General features: G+C 34.9%; 1 protein-coding gene across 1 annotated transcript in view; it reads left to right on the forward strand.

Moving 5' to 3' along the window:
• The window catches only part of XRCC4 (X-ray repair cross complementing 4), a 282226-nt gene that overhangs the window by 33371 nt on the left and 230138 nt on the right, over positions 1 to 18717 (forward strand). The window contains exon 3 of the mRNA XM_068980715.1: positions 4622 to 4797. Within this exon, the coding sequence (XP_068836816.1) occupies positions 4622 to 4797 (176 nt within the window). The remainder of the gene's footprint in view (positions 1 to 4621; positions 4798 to 18717) is intronic.

Here is an 18717-nt window from a genome sequence, read left to right on the forward strand (position 1 = left end):
ATTTCTTTTCCATTAGCAATGTTTTATCTAATGAATGTTTTGGGGTCTAATTATCATGTGGTCTATCATCACTTCAACATTATAGAAGGTTATATCACAGGGTTAAATCACAAAGTGGGTTAATGGTCAGTGATTGTTATTTGACTTTCATAAGAATTAGTCAGCAGTAAGAAACTTATATCACTCATCTTGGAGTAAAATTTACTGAAGAATAAACTGAACTTTATCAATACCTTTATTATCAAATAATTATATCTGCTTATATTTGTTCTAAACACTGATATTTTTGGTGACCTCAATGGAAATTATGTTACAGAGTCAGTAGAAAAAGGATTTTTAATGAATGAAGAGTAGTGAAGTGGGTCCATGATGTGATGACTTATTAAGTCTGTGTATCTTCTCAGCTCTGACACAAACTTAGAATATATAATCTTTCGGTTCATTCTACATCAAAATCCAAAATAAAGAACCCTCTTTCCTTACGTTCATCTTCACCTACCTGAAGATATTTTCGAAGTGATTCTTTCCTTTATCCTACCTGCCTGAAAACAATTCCTTATTTTTTGTTGGTTTGCTCACTTTTTTTGCCATATTACATCATTCATCTGTATCCTTACTGAATTTTATTATTTCCATGGCTTTTATCCCCAGTCGCTGAAGTTTTTAAAAGGAGCATTGAGTGCTTACAGCTGTGCTTCCTCCAGCACAAAATTCAAAACTGGTGACCAAATTGTTTTTCTAGGATTGAAGTTCTAAATAGGCAGTCAGAATTTCACATGGACTATTACAGGAAATGTTCAAGTAAATTTTTTTCTTAAACTGGTAACTTGTTGTAAAAACATATCTTTTAAAGGAGAGGTGTAGATATAAATAATTTTCTTTCATTTGTTTTCTTCTTCTCAGGAAATATTTCATAACACTAACCAATGCAGGATTCACAGATGGAGTAACATATGGGCATATCTAAGATAGTATCTAAAAGGATATCTGAAAAGATATCTAAGATGTCAGCACTTGAATCAAGGCTCCATAAGGCTGGCATTTTTCTCTTCTAATGGTTGTTATCCCTGGTGCCTAGAATAGTGCCTGGCACATAATAGATGCTCATTAAGCAGTTTCAGAATTTACTGGTTTAGTCGCTAAGTTGTATCCCACTCTTTGCGACCCTATGAACTGTAGCCTGCCAGGCGCCTCTAACCATTGGATTTTCCAGGCAAGAACACTGGAATGGGTTGCCATTTTTTTCTCCAGGGAATCTTCCCAACCCAGGGATTGAACCTTTGTCTCCTGCATCTCCTACAATGCAGGCGGGTTCAATAAATGGGTTGAATCAACATATTCCATTAAATATTTTCAGGAAACTATCTTTTCATTGTAATGAAATTTAAAATACTTTTTATTAGATGGTGTATCAGTAGACATACTTTATTATTTTTGATTTAATTTTTGTTTTATATTGGAATATAGTTGATGTACAATGTTGTATTAGTTTCAGTTATACAGAAAAGTGATTGTTATGCATATACATATATCCGTTTTTTTTTCAGATTCTTTTCCCATGTAGGTTATTACAGGATATTGAGTAGAGTTCCAAGTATTATACAGTAGAGCCTTGTTGGTTAGCTATTTTATATGTAGTAGTGTGTATATGTCGGAGAAGGCAATGGCACCGCACTCCAGTACTCTTGCCTGGAAAATCCCATGGACGGAGGAGCCTGGTAGGCTGCAGTCCATGGGGTTGCTAAGAGTCAGACACAACTGAGCGATTTCACTTTCACTTTTCACTTTCATGCATTGGAGAAGGAAATGGCATCCCACTCCAGTGTTCTCGCCTGGAGAATCCCAAGGATGGGAGCCTGGTGGGCTTCCGTCTGTGGGGTCGCACAGAGTCGAAGACGACTGAAGTAACTTAGCAGCAGCAGCAGCAGTGTGTATATGTTAATCTCAAACTCCTATTTTATCCCTTCCCAATTCTGCACCTTTCCTGTTTGGTAACTATAAATTTGTTTTTGAAGACTGTTGAGTCTCTTTCTGTTTTCTAAATATGTTCATTTTATCTTTGTGTGTGTGTGTGTGTGTGTGTGTGTGTTTTCTTAAGTTTTTCTTTAGTTACATTCAAGATAGTTTCTATAGATTATTTCCTATTTCTCTGTGAAATATCAATAATATCTTTCTGTAGGTACTTATACTCTTCAAAACAACCCAAACAGAAAATATTAAATTATTCCTCAGATAAAAAGCATTTGTCTTCTTACATGTTTTTTCAGAAGAGCTAATAGAGTATTTGAAAAATCAATAGATTTGATATTGGTGATCTTCTTAAATGTGCAATGCTTCAGAGGGAGAAAAAAATATGTGGAAGTATTTTAGAAGCTGTAAAATTGCACAAGAATATTTTTTTTTACCTTTTTTCAGAGAATGTGTTGAGACTTATATTTCAATATCAGAACTTATTAAAACCTCATTATAAAAGATACATGGATGCATTCCCAGACTCTCTTCCTCATTGCCCATCATGGGGCTTCCAGACAGTTGCTGGCACATGGACCAAAGTTATGGAAAGCTGTAATATTTTAAAGGATTCTTTAATCAAGATTTTATTGTTTATATACTATTTCATACTAATGTGTTAATTTTTAATATTATGGAAGTAAATAGTTTAATGTCCCATATGTTTCACCTCAAATCAGAACAACCAGAGAGATATAAGTATGAATCCCAGTTTTATCACTCACCTTCTTCATGGTCCTTGACCATTACCTGATCTCTCTGAGTCTTACTTTTATCATTTGTAAAATGAGAATATCTGTCTTTCATTGTTGTAAGGAATAAAATAGATAAAGTGAAAGTTGCTCAGTCATGTCTGACTCTTTCCACCCTGTGGACTCTTCAGTCCATGGAATTCTCCAAGCCAAAATACTGGAGTGGATAGCCTTTCCATTCTCCAGGGGATCTTCCCAACCCAGGGATCAAACCCAGGTCTCCTGCATTGCAGGTGGATTCTTTACCAGCTGAGCCACCAGGGAAGCCCCAAAATAGATAACTGTAACCTTAAAAAAAAAAACCAACTATAGAACTATATGGGACTTTCATCATTGTGATCTCGAGTTGACATGGGAACCCAACCACACCTACATTCCAAATAAATATTAGATTATATCTTGTAATTTTAAAAGGCAATAAACAGACACATCGCAGTCTTTGAATATAAGAAAGAGAATTCCTAGGTGTCGAGTGTGAAGACTTATCTGAAAACCAAAAGAGTTAATGGGAGCTAAAGAACTAAGCTCATGGACTTCTGAATAGATACACATCTAATGACTGTGGTTGTAATACCTGAGAGGAATGGCTTTTCGAGACTTTAGGCCTTTAGGAAATGGAGCTGAACTGTAAAGATAAAGTAACCTGGAGTTGATCCTATTAATAAAATCTTTAAGCAACAAATAAACAAAAAACTACCCTGGCTTAGAGATGTAGCATAGACTCACAGTAGTCAGTAAGGGCTCATTAGCTTATTTAATTGTAATGAGTAAATTAAAAGTCCCAGCAGAAATCAGAATCCTGTCTGTGTTATGTGTGTGTGAGGCGTAGGGGCTAGAATTTGAACTCTCTTAAATTTTCCACAAGTGTAAAAACCAAGTGAAGAAATTAACTTCCAAAACTGATGCAGAACTGGTGAAATCTGTAAGGACTCCAGGAAAGACCAACCAGCAACCTTTGTTTATGGCTCCCTCTGCCAGATCACTTGATACTTTGGCTAGAGGAGAGGCATGTTCAGACTTCACAAAGCACAGAAGGGAAAAAAAAGCAGAATGAGAATGTGTCAGCAGCTAGAAAAAATGGAATTAATACTTTAGGAACCATGCAGAGAGACTGATCTGAATGAGATCTATAAGATGTCATATATATATATGAAGATATACAAGATATACAAGATATTATGAAAAAGAAAAAATGATCTGAAATTTGAACATATAATCATTGAAGTAAAAATCACTATGGATGAGTAAACCATCAGCTTTAAATATACCTAGATGAGATAATTGATAGCCAGATATGTAATATAATGTATACCATAGAGGAGACAATAAAATTAATTCCCTTTCCTTTCCTTCCTCTAAGTAGTAAGACTCTCTTTATCTACTGTTTTTATTGTTGGCACATAATGAGATGAGAATGAACTCCGTTTTTACTTTCATTTGACTCTACCTATGTGAGTGAGAAATAGACTATAGACTATTTAATCTCTTTAATAATTGAGTCAAGGAAGAAGGATGTTTTAAAATACTGAGTTTATTAATCATTATAGCAAATGCTTTCTTCTGCTATGACCTTGGAGCAGGTACACAAGATGGTTGTTTCCGTGGTAATTTATAATCTGTGACTTCATCTGAGGACAGAGAAAGAATGCAAAGAGTCTAATGAGATTTGAGACTAAATGTATTTATCAAAAATTGCTAGAGGTATAATTTGACTTAAAGATGTGTGGTGTGGGCATTGATTTTATTTTTGTTTAAATTTCTGTTGCTTAATAATAAATTAGTAGCAACAGGTAAATATTTCTTTTCTTATGTTTAGAAATTTATTTTCAAATAAGACTTTTTATTACTCTTTCTCACAGTTTGTGAATCAGACATTTCCCAAGAAGCTGATGACATGGCAATGGAAAAAGAGAAATATGTTGATGAACTGAGAAAAGCATTGGTGTCAGGAGCAGGACCAACTGACACATACAAGTTTAATTTTTCTAAAGAATCTCATCACTTCTCCTTTGAGAAGAACTTGAAAGATGTTTCAGTAAGTAAATCTTTCCACAATGTTGTAAGTGGTAAAATGTCAAAGAGTACTTATGGAGAAATTATTTAAGTAACGAGCATATTATTCCCAAATGAAGTCGCTCAGTCGTGTCTGACTCTTTGAGACCCCATGGACTGTAGCCTACCAGGATCCTCTGTCCATGGGATTTTCCAGGCAATAGTCCTGGAGTGGATTGCCATTTCCTTCTCCAGGGGATCTTCTCGACCCAGGGATCGAACCCGGGTCTCCCGCATTGTAGACAGACGCTTTACTGTCTGAGCCACCAGGGAAGTCCTGTCATTCCCAAAACACCTCAGAAACAAAAGTTTGAAAAGTACTTGGAAAAATGCTTCAAAGTTAATCATTAAATGCTTTACATTCATGAATTGTGAAAAATAATTATTGTAAGGTATATTTCATTTTTAGTGTTTTAAAACTAAGTTGTATTAAGATAATTACATGAATGAGCAGTTCTGAAAAATGACATCAGAAGTTTTAGATCATGAGACAGGCTTATTGAAATGAATTTGGGGAAATACTAATTTTAGAGAAAGAAAATAATATATTTTTCTTTGAATACTTAACAATTATGACCTGTTTTCTTCTTTATTAAAATGTACTTGCAATTACAAAATGATATAGTTAGGTAGAGTAAGATATATGTTTATAAATTAAGGTATTTTATTTACATTTTCAAAATTAGAAGTATTAAAATAGAAGGAAATAACTTTCAACCCAACCTTTTCAAAGCTTGCAAGCTGTACAGACAAGGAATCTGCTATTTGTTCTGTCTGATTTATACATCAGTTCAAATCAAGGTTTATTTATGAGAAGTGTACTACTTACCGTTTGTATATCTTAATTCATGTTAGTATAACTAGAGGTTGAATTATTTGTTTTTTGTCAGTCATTTCTCAATCAGATATTAGATCTATAGTAGAAGAAAAAGAGGGACATCTTTACTACATTAAGTTTAAAGACAGTTATTGACAGTTTGTACTAGAACTAAGTTGAGTTTAAAAAATTCTTTTTAAAAAACTCTTTAATTCAGAATGATTAAAGGGATTTCACCAATTAGAGAAACATTTGAAGCAACAGATGGAATCATTACTTTGAAATATATATTATCCTATATAGAATAATGCAGAGAGCCTGGCTTTAGTAATTATTTCTATTTAGAAAATATGTACTTATTGTACTCAACTGCCAATTTATGTAAATTTCAATATGTTGAGGTCCTTAAAAATGGTAATTTAAAATAGGTAAGTAATGTTTGAAATGGCTAGTAAAGTTTCATTATTTGTCACAAAATATTCTTTCCTGTGTATATCAAGTGAAGTTATATACTATAGGACTGCTGACTGTTTCTTCTAATATTTTGAAGCAGATCATTGTCAAATTGGGAGTAATGCTTTTTCCCACTCAACAAACATTTGTATGTAATGATTAACATTATTTCATGCAGTTTCTGGTTTTCAACTGTTTTGTGTTCACTGATGCATAACAAACTAAGAGTGTGAGAGGTACCTTTTGGGAAATTGAAAGGGTTTTAGTATCTTTGACATGATGAAAAGGAGGATTTGGTCCATTGGGCGTGGATGGAGTATTTGCCGTGCTTGGCGATACATCTGATCTTGGTGCCTATGTGAGGAAAGTCATCATGACTTAAGTCCTGTACAACTGGCTTAGCCTGTGTCAGACTCAAAAACTGTGACAATAATCCTGAAAGATAGTTTGCTTACTACCCCAAAATTAATCAACTTCATCAGAGCCTTGAAACACTAACTTTTCAACAGGTTTTCTTAAAAAAGAGAAACAGAGTAAGAAATTCTTAGTAATGCTGAAGAGTGTAGGTTGCCAAAGGCTCATGCTCTGAAGCACTGTGGTGCAGCTTAGATAGCTACCTTGTTATTTATTAATTTGCCTATGAGAAAAAAAAAAAAAGGCTACTTTCTCAGAACAGTTTGACAAGGAGGAGTTTTTGACTTGACTTACTTGAGAGATATATTTGGATATGTCTGAATGAGGTAGAACTTTCAGTATGAGGTTCTGCAGTCAGCTTCGTGGATGCAGATGAAAATCACAAGTTTATTTGGCCAGAAACTTCCGTGGGAATCTTGTAGTGCTTTACGATGTGCTTCTGCAGATTGAATTTCAGAGTGACAGTATCTTGTAAATTCATTTGGTGGCAAAAATATGCAGACAGTTGGAAACATGGCAGAATACTTTTTAAAGCTAATTTTGCTTTAGATGACCTAAATATGTAAAAGATATTCGTAATCCTTTCCTTGATGACACAGACATCTGATTGTTGCCAAAAATAACCTCCTATACTTACAAGATAAGAATGAACATGGATTCAACTCAAAACCTTATAATGAATTCTGTTGTTGACATAAGGTTACTCTCCCAAAGAATATTCCATGAGTTCTAAGTACGTTTGCTACCAGTTTCATACCTAGTAGAGTCAGGATCTGGGGGCATTTGTTGCCATAAATTCAGGAAGTTTTATATGTGTAATTCTGTGTTGAAGATCACTGCATAATTTGAACATTTTGGGTATTCAAGTCACGTAAGACTTATTTGAATTTACCTTTGTATTAAATTTTCTCTGTTTTTCTATTTTTAAAAAGGAAGTAACTACTAGTTTTTATATTAAAGAAGAACTGGTTCTTTTTGAAATATTGCCTTGTGTTTTATTGGTGAAAGAATTGTCAGTTTCCAAACCAATGAAATATTTAATATGTATAATGTGTAAGTTGATGTTTATATATACAGTTTTGTGGGAAGGAATGGGTCCATTAATTTTACAAGGTTGCTTTGCTCTCATTGACTTTTCCTTACAGATGACATAGATTTTTAATTTTAGCTTAATTCTCATTGGGATAAATGTTGTACGGCCAGTTGAATGCTTTTTTTCTATACAGTGCAAACTTTTGGGACTCTCCCTACCCCATTACCAGGACACTTCAGTTGGCTGTAGATTGTTCTGGATGAAATATAATCTAGTACAAGCATTCAGAATTCCTTATCTCTTACTATAAGTACTTTTGCCCACTCAGGAGATTATTCATGTACTTCGTGTCATTGTTTTCCCTCTGCTTTTCCCAGTTCATATTGATTTTGCAATATATACTTTATCATGAAAATACTGCATCTTAATTAAAAATATCTTCTTTTTTCTATTTCATAATTTGTTCCTTCAGAAACCGTTTTCATTCATGAGCTATTTAGAAAAAGACCTAATTATTTTTGATAAGAATAACCTTTTCTTATAATTTAGATTGTTCATATATCTTTTTTTCTCAACTATAAAATTTTGAAGTGATTTCTTTGATTCATGGCAGGTCATCTATCATACCATAGTTTTATATTTCTAAAAATAGTCCTAATAAAGGAAAGCCATGAAATTTGAAGGAACAGTAAACGTGATCAACACACACACATTACAAACATAAACATGAAAATTGGCTTTAGGTCTCTTTTAGAAAAGAAGAAAATGCTTAAATTTTGTATATAGACTAAAACTTTGAAATTTAAAAGAAGAACTTAATAAAGTCAAATTGCATTTTCTTTCCCTTTCTCTCCCTTGCCTCCATTATCAGATACTGGCCTTGGATACAGTTAGACTGAAAATTTGATGACTTAAATAGCATGGCAGATTCTTTTCTCTGATGTTATGATCCAAATAGGCAGATCTGGATTAAAAATTAGTTTTAGGATGTGGAAGCTCAAGCTTCTGTAATCATGTTGCTTTTCCCTTTTTACAAAGAAATTTTCAATCTCAAGGTCATGGTTATGCTCACCTTTCAGGCAGCAGGAAAGGTGCCTCAAAAGAGAAAGTGAAGCACATGTGCATTTTCTTTAGGACCGTCACACTAGCGTTGCATGCACTGCTTTAGCTAGCATCCCATTGTCCAAAACTAAATCACGTGGCTTCACCTAGCTGCAAAGGAATCTGTGAAGTGTGTTCTTCAGCTGTGTCCCATGCCCAGAAGTTTTCATTACTGTGTAAAAGAAGGGAAGGTGGATGTTAATCTCCGCATGTTAATGTTTAGGAGAGATTGAACTGTCATTTAGAAGGATTCACTTTTATTGTTACAGGAGTCTTTCTCTAGTATTTTCATTGCAAATAATGTTTCAGTTGTTTAAAAAATGTTGCAACATACAGTAAGGTATGTATGTACAATAAGGTTAGTTTGTATCTTCCTATATGTCATAACTTTTCTTTTTTAAGTGGAAAATACATTCTAAGTTCAAAGGACCTCCCTACATTTATTTAACTTACATTTCTCAGGTATATAAAAATGAAGTAAAATAAGTTATCCCAAAGTAGTCAAAGTTGTTTTTTAAAGACAGCAGCCCCAAATCCTGTATTATTGCCATGTGTCCCTGTGGTTTGGGGAACTTTGAAATCAAATGGATATTTCCAGATGAAATATCAGAATTGGAGCATTTGTTATGGTACTCTGCCAAGGACTTTGTCAAAAATAGTAATGATTTTCAGGTTTGTGGGAGTATGGGTTGCAAATGTGTTGCTTGAATGCCTCAAAAATAAATTGTAGTATTTATTTCCATGATAAAAGTATTTGTATACATCTGCCATTTTTTAAATTAAACACTTTATAATTCTTGACCTTTTGGAATGTGGGAACTAAATGAGTTATGTAAGTGGTGCAGAAGTCCTGTTCAAAGTATATGTTTTGTAGTTAAACCATACAAAAGACTTCAAATTATTACTTTAAAAATTATTAATTTTTAGTTATACAGTTTTGTCTTTGAGAACTCATTCTCTTTTTGTTTCATATTGCTCTGCTTCCATTTAAAATGTTTTCTTCTTTTATAAGAAACATCTCAAAGTCATTATATTTTAATTTTTTCAATTATTCCAGGATTTTTCAGAAAAAAAACAACAACAGCTTAGTAAAAACAAGAGTCTAAAGTAGCATGTGAAAACTGTGCTCAAAGAGAACTTTTGAGTATTAATAATGTTAATATTTGCTTATTACTTTTCAGTTAACATGGACTCTCACTTCATCATGTGACCTTGGCATTGTCACTGTTTGTATGTGAGGAAACAGTTGCTAAAAGCATAGCAAGTTCCTAAGGAAAATGGAGGTAGTAAGTTAGGTAGGGTGGAATCCAGGACTCTATCAAAGTCAATTAAAATTTTTTTTTATTTAGTTGTAATGTACATATAATATAGTGTACCTGTGTAAGATGCAAAGTTTTCACCACTCTAGGCAGTTCCTTTGTGCCTCTTTAAAGTCAAACCCCCCAACCTACCATCTTTCCTCCTCAGTCCTGCTTATTCTCTAGGCTCCAAACAGCCACTAAACTATTCTTTGTCACTTTAGATTAGCTTTACTTGTTTTAGAATTTCATGTAGATGGAACTGGACAGTATGTACTCTTTCATATAACTTTATTAACATAGTATAATGTTTTTGAGATTCATCATTATGTGTTGTGTTTCATCAATTCATTTCTTTTGATTACTTGATAATATTCCATTGAATGGATATACCATATCCACCCTTTGATGAATAGTTTGTGGGTGGTTTCCAGTTGTGGATTATTGTGAATAAAGCACTTATATACATTCATATATAATTCTTTTTGTGGTTATATTTTTTAAATGGCTGTATTAAGATATAATGTACATATTGAAAGTGGACATTTTGAGAAATTTTGAAATATGTATGGTACCCAGAAACAGTCATCACAATCAAGATAGTGAACACATCCTCATTTGTCCCACAGTTTTCTTGTATACCTTTGTAATCTTCCCCTCCCTATCTCCTGATTTAGTCCTCAGACAACACTTAGAGTTTTCTATAAGTTTCTATAGTTTTTTTCCCCTCCATGTCTCCTGATTTAGTTCTCAGACAACCACTTATAGTTTTCTATCACTATAGGCTATTTTTACATTTTCTAGAGTTTTATGTAAATGTAACGCAAAGAGTCGGACACAACTGAGCGACTTCACTTTCACTTTTCACTTTCATGCATTGGAAAAGGAAATGGCAACCCACTCCAGTGTTCTTGCCTGGAGAATCCCAGGGACAGGGGAGCCTGGTGGGCTGCCGTCTATGGGGTCACACAGAGTCGGACACGACTGAAGCGACTTAGCAGCAGCAGCAGCAGCAGCAGCAACCCTATAGTAGATACCTTGAAGCATAATCAGGTCTTGCTTCATGTATTTTGAATCTTCATTATAAAGTGCAAAACATTAAGGTTTGTCATGTCCCTGTGATGATTTGACCCTTTTATCATTTTGAAATGACCCTGTAGCTGTTAAAATTATTTGATCTAAAATCTACTTCCAGCTTTCTTTTGATAGGAGTTAGCATGACATATGGCAACCCACTCCAGTACTCTTGCCTGGCAAATACCATGGACGGAGGAGCCTGGTGGGCTGCAGTCCATAGGTTCGCTAGGAGTTAGACACGACTGAGCGAGTTCACTTTCATGCATTGGAGAAGGAAATGGCAGCCCACTCCAGTGTTCTTGCCTGGAGAATCCCAGGGACGGGGGAGCCTGGTGGGCTGCCATCTATGGGGTCACACAGAGTCAGACACGACTGAAGCGACTTAGCAGCAGCATGACATATCTTTTTCCATCCTTCTTCTTTTGCCTGTTTTGTCTTTATTTAAATTGTATTTCTTTTAAGAAATTTATGGTTGGATTTTGCTTTTTTAATCCAGTCTGGAAATCTGTGATTTTAATTGGGGTGTTTAAAGTATTTGTATTTCATATGTTTATTAATGATGGTTTTAAAATATGCTGTCTCTTTTTGTTCCACCTTTATTTCCTTATTTCACTTATGGGTCTTTTTTTAGACTGCTCACATATATTTTTATAATACAGTTTCTTCTTTTTGGTTGGATTATAACTCATTTTCATGCTACTTTAGTGCTTGCTTTAGACTTTATAGGGCTTCCCTTGTGGCTCAGCTGGTAAAGAATCCGCCTGCAAGGCAGGAGACCTGGGTTCGATCCCTGGGTTGGGAAGATCCCCTGGAGAAGGGTAAGGCTACTGACTCCAGTATTCTGGCCTAGAGAATTCCATGGACCATATAGTCAGCGGGGTCACAAAGTGTTGCACACAACTGAGCGACTTTCACTTAGAGTTTATAGCATATATCTTTACCTTATCACTGTCTACCTTGAAGTGATATACTGCTTTACAGATAGTTTAAGACTCCTAATAGCAACATATATTTTATACCCACAAACATACACACACACCATACATCCATTTTTCCTCTCCTGAGCTTTATGTTATTTTGGTCATGTGATTTCACTTCCATATATGTGATAAACTTTGCAATATATTGTAATTATTTTTGTTTTTACCAGTCAATTAACTTTTAAAATTTATTTTGAAATAATTTTAGACTCACGAAAAGTTTCAAAAATAATACATAGGATTCAGTATGCCTTGCTCCCGGGTTCCCCAATGATAACCATATAGCCATAGTATATTATTTAAAGCAGGAAATTGACATTGGCACAATATTATTAACCAAACTACAGACCTTACACAGATTTTGTTAGTTTTTACAAGTAATTTGTTTTGTTTTTGTTTGTTTGTTTGTTTTATGTGTTTCTGTGTTTTTGTTTTTTGTTTTTGTGTGTTTATAGTTAAATGAATTTTATTACATGTATGGATTCATATAACCACTACCATAGTCAGGATCCAAAACTGTTCTATTATCACAAAGAAACCTCTTCATTCCTTTATACTACCCCTTTATAGTCATACTCCGCTCTCCAGTGTAACCCTCGGCATCTTATTTTCTGTTCTTCATCACTGAGCTTTTGACATTTTGAGAATATTAATTAATAAAATCATACTGTAGGTAGCCTTTTGAGATTAGCTTGTTTCACCCCAGTGAGTATAATGCCCTTGGGATACATTCAAGTTATTGCAAATATCACTGATTTATTTTTATTTACTACTGAGTAGTCCATTGTATGACTGTACTGGTTTGTTTATCCATTTAATGACTGAAGAACATTTGTGTCATTTCCACTTTTTGGCAATTAAAAAGCTGCTTTAAACATGCATGCATAGGTTTCTGTGTGGATATCAGCCTTCGTTTCTCTAGAACAGAGACTGGCAACTATATCCTGTAAATAAGCTGCCCATTTTGGTAAATGAACTTCTACTGGGACATAAAAACGCCCATTTGTTTGGGCATTGTGTGTGACTGCTTTGTGCTGTAATGCTGAATGGCTGCAACAGAGATATTATGGTATGTAATGACTAAGAAGTTTACTTTTGTCTTATTAGAAAGAGTTTGCTGATCTCTGCTCTAAGGTACATCTATAAGATTGTGAATACAGGATTGTATGATAAATATGTGTTTACCTTTACAAAGAAACTGCTAACCTGTTTTCCAAAGTAGGTGAACCATTTTACCTTCATACCTCAAATGTATGAAAGATCCATATTCTTTCTACACTTGGTGTTGTCAGTATTTTTTATTTTAGCCATTTAATAGGCATATTATTGTATCTTATTGTGGCTTTAGTTTCTGTGTCCTTGATGGCTAAGGATGTTGACTTCATGTGTTTTTTGACATCTGTAAATTGTTCTTGGTGAAATGTCTTTTCAGATTTTACCCATGTTTTTAGTTGGATTGTTTTTATTTATCAGATATGTGATTTGAAAATATCTTCTTCTAGTCTATCACTGGTCTGTTCATTTTATTAATGGGGTCTTATCAGGGCTTCCCTGAGAGCTCAGTTGGTAAAGAATCCACCTGCAATGCAGGAAACTTGAGTTCAATTCCTGGGTTGGGAAGATCCCTTGGAGAAGGGATAGGCTACCCACTCTAGTATTCTTGGGTTTCCCTTGTGGCTCAGCTGGTAAAGAATCCGCCTGAAATGCAGGAGACGTGAGTTTGATCCCCTGGAGAAGCGAAGGGCTGCCCACTGCAGTATTCTTGCCTAGAGAATTCCATGGGCTGTCTAGTCCACGGGATTGCAAAAAGTTGGACATGACTGAGCAAGTTTCACTTTTGTAGAGCTAAAGTTTTTATTTCTGATAAAGTCCAGTTTATGGATTTTTTTTCCTTTTATGAATTATTCTTTTGGTGCTATGTCTAAGGACACTTCATGTAACCCTAGGTCATGAAGATTTTCTTTTAAAACAGTTTTATAGTTTCATGTTCTACATTAAGATCTATGATCTATTTTGAGTTCATTTTCATTCAGTTTGAGCTTCATTTTCTTGGATATGAATGTCCAGTTGAACTAATACCATTAGTTGAAGAGACTCTCCTTTCTCTATTGAATTGCTTTTGTACCTTTATTAAAAATCATTGACTGTACTTGTGTGGGTCTGATTTTTGACTCTGTATTCTGTTTCATGAACCTATGTGTATATTCTTCCACCAGTATCACACTGTCTTAAATACAGTAGCTACATTATAAACCTTAAGACTGGGTTTTGTGATTCCTCTAACTTTATTCTTTTTTCAATATTGTTTTAGATGATTTAGTTATTGTGCCTTTGAAAATTAATTTTAAAGGCATTCTATTTACGAAAAACTACAATTGAGTCTTCTAGTCCATGAATAGTTTTGTTTGTTTGTTTGTTTGTTTTTAGGTTTTCCTTGATATCTTTCATCAGTATTTTAGAGTGTTTAGGACACAGATCTTTTCATGTGCCTGTTGGCCATTTGTATGTCCTCTTTGGAGAAATGTCTATTCAGGTCTTTAGCCCAACTTTTGAGTGACCCGTTTGTTTTGATGCTGCTAAGCTAATGACTATACTTTTATACTTTAAAATTTCACTACTAAAACAGTTTATAGCCTGCTGCACCTATACAACCCATTCTGGACATGTTACTGTCACAATGCCTGACTACCTGATTTGAATCTCAGATGTGCTAATACCTGATTTAATGAATTAGCATATAGATATGTGTGTATACCTTTTCTAGGACACTTCTCTTAATAGGTAGTTTATAAACATTCATTGTTATTAATTATTTACTTGGCTGTCTCTTCTATTATACATTAAACTCCTTGAAGGCAGTGACCGTGTCTTAGCTGAGTTTGAAATTCCAGCAAATCTGAATATTTGGGGGTGGCCTTCTGTTGAGAGGATGTGTGGCATAATGGAAAGGACTTTAAATCTTGTCTTTAGTTTTGTATCTGTTTCTATTTATTTTGGATTCAGCAAGTCATTTGTCTTTAATGATGAAAAATATTTCAAATAGACTTATAACGAGAACTCCCAGAAATTATGATTGATGTGTGTGTAGAAATTCCTTGTAAATTGTGAATTGGTATAGTGTGAGGCCTGTCCTGAGAGATCACTGAGTTGATGCCTTGTATTCAGAAGGGCCTCCAGCATATACTGCTGATATTATCGGTAAATGAGTTTATATACATTGTTTCAGCAGACTTTTTTTTATGCTAGTTTCAAATTGTATCCCATCTCAAGTTACACCATTTAAAACATACTATAAATAACATCAATTGTCAGTGCAATTTTTGTAATCTTGATTTCTCTCAGTTTATGTAGAAATTAAAAAGTAGGAGTGACTTAGAATTTCCTTGACCTCAGAGAGCCTTCTTAAACAGATGTCTTTGTTATACTGTTTACTCTTTCAGATAAAGTTTATTGGAGGATCCCAGCTTTGTTTTCTTTGTTGAATTTTCTAGTATACTAACATATGTTGATGAAAACTGGCCACATAGGATAATCTTTATTCAAAACTGAAAGTGTGCAAAAAATAATTTTTAAAAAGATATACTGTTACAACAATTAAAGGTTAATTGCTTTTTTTTGTGCAACTTCTGGAGAGAATGTGATATTTGTGGGTACAAATGATCCAAACCAGTGCAATAGTGGACATATGCCCATTGTGACTAGAACCATAACAGTGGATTATAGTGATATTTTCACTAATTTGTTATGCTTCTTGGTCATTTTATATCTTTTGAAAGCTATTTTTTTTTAACTCTTTAATTTTAGACTTACAGAGAAAGTGGCAAAAATACTAAGAAGAATTCCTGCATATCCTTTACTCTGTATTCTCTAATATTCAGGAAGCATAGAAAAGAAAGTGAAGTCACTCAGTTGTGTCTGACTCTTTGTGACCCCATGGACTATAGCCTGCCATGCTCCTCTGTCCATGGGATTTTCCAGGCAAGAATACTGGAGGGGGTTGCTATTGCCTTCTCCAGGAGATCTTCCCAACCCAGTATTAGAACCCTGGTCTCCCTCACTGCCACCAGACTCTTTATCCTCTGAGCCACCAGGGAAGCCTTAATCAACTAAGACCCAACACATAATCATGGTACAATTATTAACAATTAGAATGTTAACACTGACGTGATAATCTATGGATCTTATTTGATGTTTTCCAGTTTTACTACTATCTTAGTCTTCCCAGGCTTCTGTAACAAAATACCAAAGACTGGATGGTTTATATGAGAGGAATTTATTTCTTACAGTTCTGTGACTATGAAGTCCAAGGTCATGGAACCATCCTGTTCACTTCTTGGTGAGCACCTGCTACCTGGCTTTCAGTTGACTGCCTTCTTGTGTATTCTCTTGTGGTGGACAGAAGCGAGGTATAATTTCTTCCTCTTCATATAAAGTTACTAATCATGTCATAGAGGTCCTGCCTTTGTGAATTCATCTAAACAGATCACTTCCCCAAAGCCCCACCTCTGATACTGCCATAGTAGAATGGTTTAGGGCTTCAACATATGAATTTTATGGAGAAACAATGTTCAGTTCATAAAGCTCATACAGGTTTTTTCCTGGTCCGGAATATAAGTGTCTCACATTGCTTTTAATGTTCTCTATTATCTTTTAGTCTGTGAAAGTTCTTCAGTCTTTGTTTCTCCTGACTTTGAAGAACACTGGTTATTTAATCTGTGTTTCTCATGGTCAGATTGAATTTATGGAATTTTTCAAAGAAATGATGATTTATCCTACTCAGTGCAACATGTTAGGAGGTGCATGTTATCTCTCTGGATTATTGTGTGTGTGTGTGTGTTCAGTCATTTCTGTCCTTCTGCAACCTCGTGGACTGTAGCCTGCTAGGCTTCTCTGTCCATGGAACTTTCCAGGAAAGAATACTGGAGAGGGTTGCCATTTCCTTTCTAGGGGATCTTCCCAACCCAGAGACTGAGTTGTATCTCCTGAGTCTCCTGCATCGGAAGACAGATTCTTTACCATTGCACCACCTGGGAGCCCATCTGCATTATTACTAGTGATCTTAACTTTGAATACTTGATTAAAGGAGTGTCTGCCAGGTTTCTTTCAACTGTAACTGCTATTTTTTCCTTTTGTGGTTAAGTATCTTGTGGGTAGATAATTTTGAGAGTATACAAATGCCCTATTTTAATCATACTTTTACCCAGTAATTTTAGCACACATTGATGACATTTTAAATTTAATTTTTATTAGAGTATAGATGCTTTACAATGTTGTTTTAGTTTATACTGTACAGCAAAGTAAATCAGCTATATGCATATGTTGTGTATGTATACACACATATATCTCCTTTTATCGATATCTTTCCCATCAGGTCACCACAGAGCACTGAATAGAGGAATAGAACTCCTCAAGCTATACAGGAGGCTCTCATTGCTTTGATGATTTTTGTCTCCAGTACCTATTACTCTGATATATCTAGCTGTGAATTTCTTGTTTCTTCATTCCTTTACTTTATTAATTGGAATTCTACTATAAGGCATATGCAGATGACACCACTCTTATGGCAGAAAGTGAAGAAGAACTAAAGAGCCTCTTGATGAAATTGAAAGAAGAGAGTGAAAAAGTTGGCTTAAAGCTCAACATTCAGAAAACTAAGATCATGGCATCCAGTCCCGTTACTTCATGGAAAATAGATGGGGAAACAGTGGAAACAGTGGCTGACTTTATTTTGGGGGGCTCCAAAATCACTGCAGATGGTGATTTCAGCCATGAAATTAAAAGACACTTACTCCTTGGAAGGAAAGTTATGACCAACCTAGATAGCATATTCAAAAGCAGAGACATTACTTTGTCAACAAAGGTCCATCTAGTCAAGGCTATGGTTTTTCTAGCGGTCATGTATGGATGTGAGAATTGGACTATAAAGAAAGCTGAGCGCTGAAGAATTGATACTTTTGAACTGTGATGTTGGAAAAGACTCTTGAGAGTCCCTTGGACTGCAAGGAAATCCAACCAATCCATTCTAAAGGAGATCAGTCCTGGTGTTCTTTGGAAGGACTGATGTTGAAGCTGAAACTCCAATACTTTGGCCACCTGATGCAAAGAGCTGACTCATTTGGAAAGACCCTGAAGCTGGGAAAGATTGAGGGCAGGAGGAGAACGGGACGACAGAGGATGAGATGGTTGGATGGTATCACCAACTCGATGGACATGGGTTTGGGTGGCCTCTGGGAGTTGGTGATGGACAGGGAGGCCTGGCCTGCTGCTGTTCATGGGGTCGCAAAGAGTCGGACATGACTGAGCAACTGAACTGAACTGAAAGCTGTTTATGCTCTTCCATTTATTTTTTCAATTATTTATTTATATGCATATGTACTGTCATGTGTGTATTTATTTTATTCTATGGGTTAAATTGTTCTCATTTATTTTGTTGCTTAAATTGTCCTCGATTTTGCCGTTGGGAGCTTACTCAACTTTTGTGTTTTTTAGATATGTCTCCATTACTTCTAGCCCTTCCTGACTTTTCAGCACCACAAGACCCATCTTGTCTTTCTTGACCTGGCTGTGCAATCAACCATTTATCCAAAGATCAATAGTTTTTTAAATTTAAGATTTAATATTGTAATCAACATCTGGGTACTAGATGTGCTTCTAGCTACTGAGGTGCTATTTCTTTTAGGTCCTTTCTGCTAACTCACAGAGCTAGCAAATACATGTGTGTACTTTAAAT

This window comes from Capricornis sumatraensis, chromosome 9 (genome assembly GCF_032405125.1).
Source record: "Capricornis sumatraensis isolate serow.1 chromosome 9, serow.2, whole genome shotgun sequence".
NCBI classification, from domain to species: domain Eukaryota; kingdom Metazoa; phylum Chordata; class Mammalia; order Artiodactyla; family Bovidae; genus Capricornis; species Capricornis sumatraensis.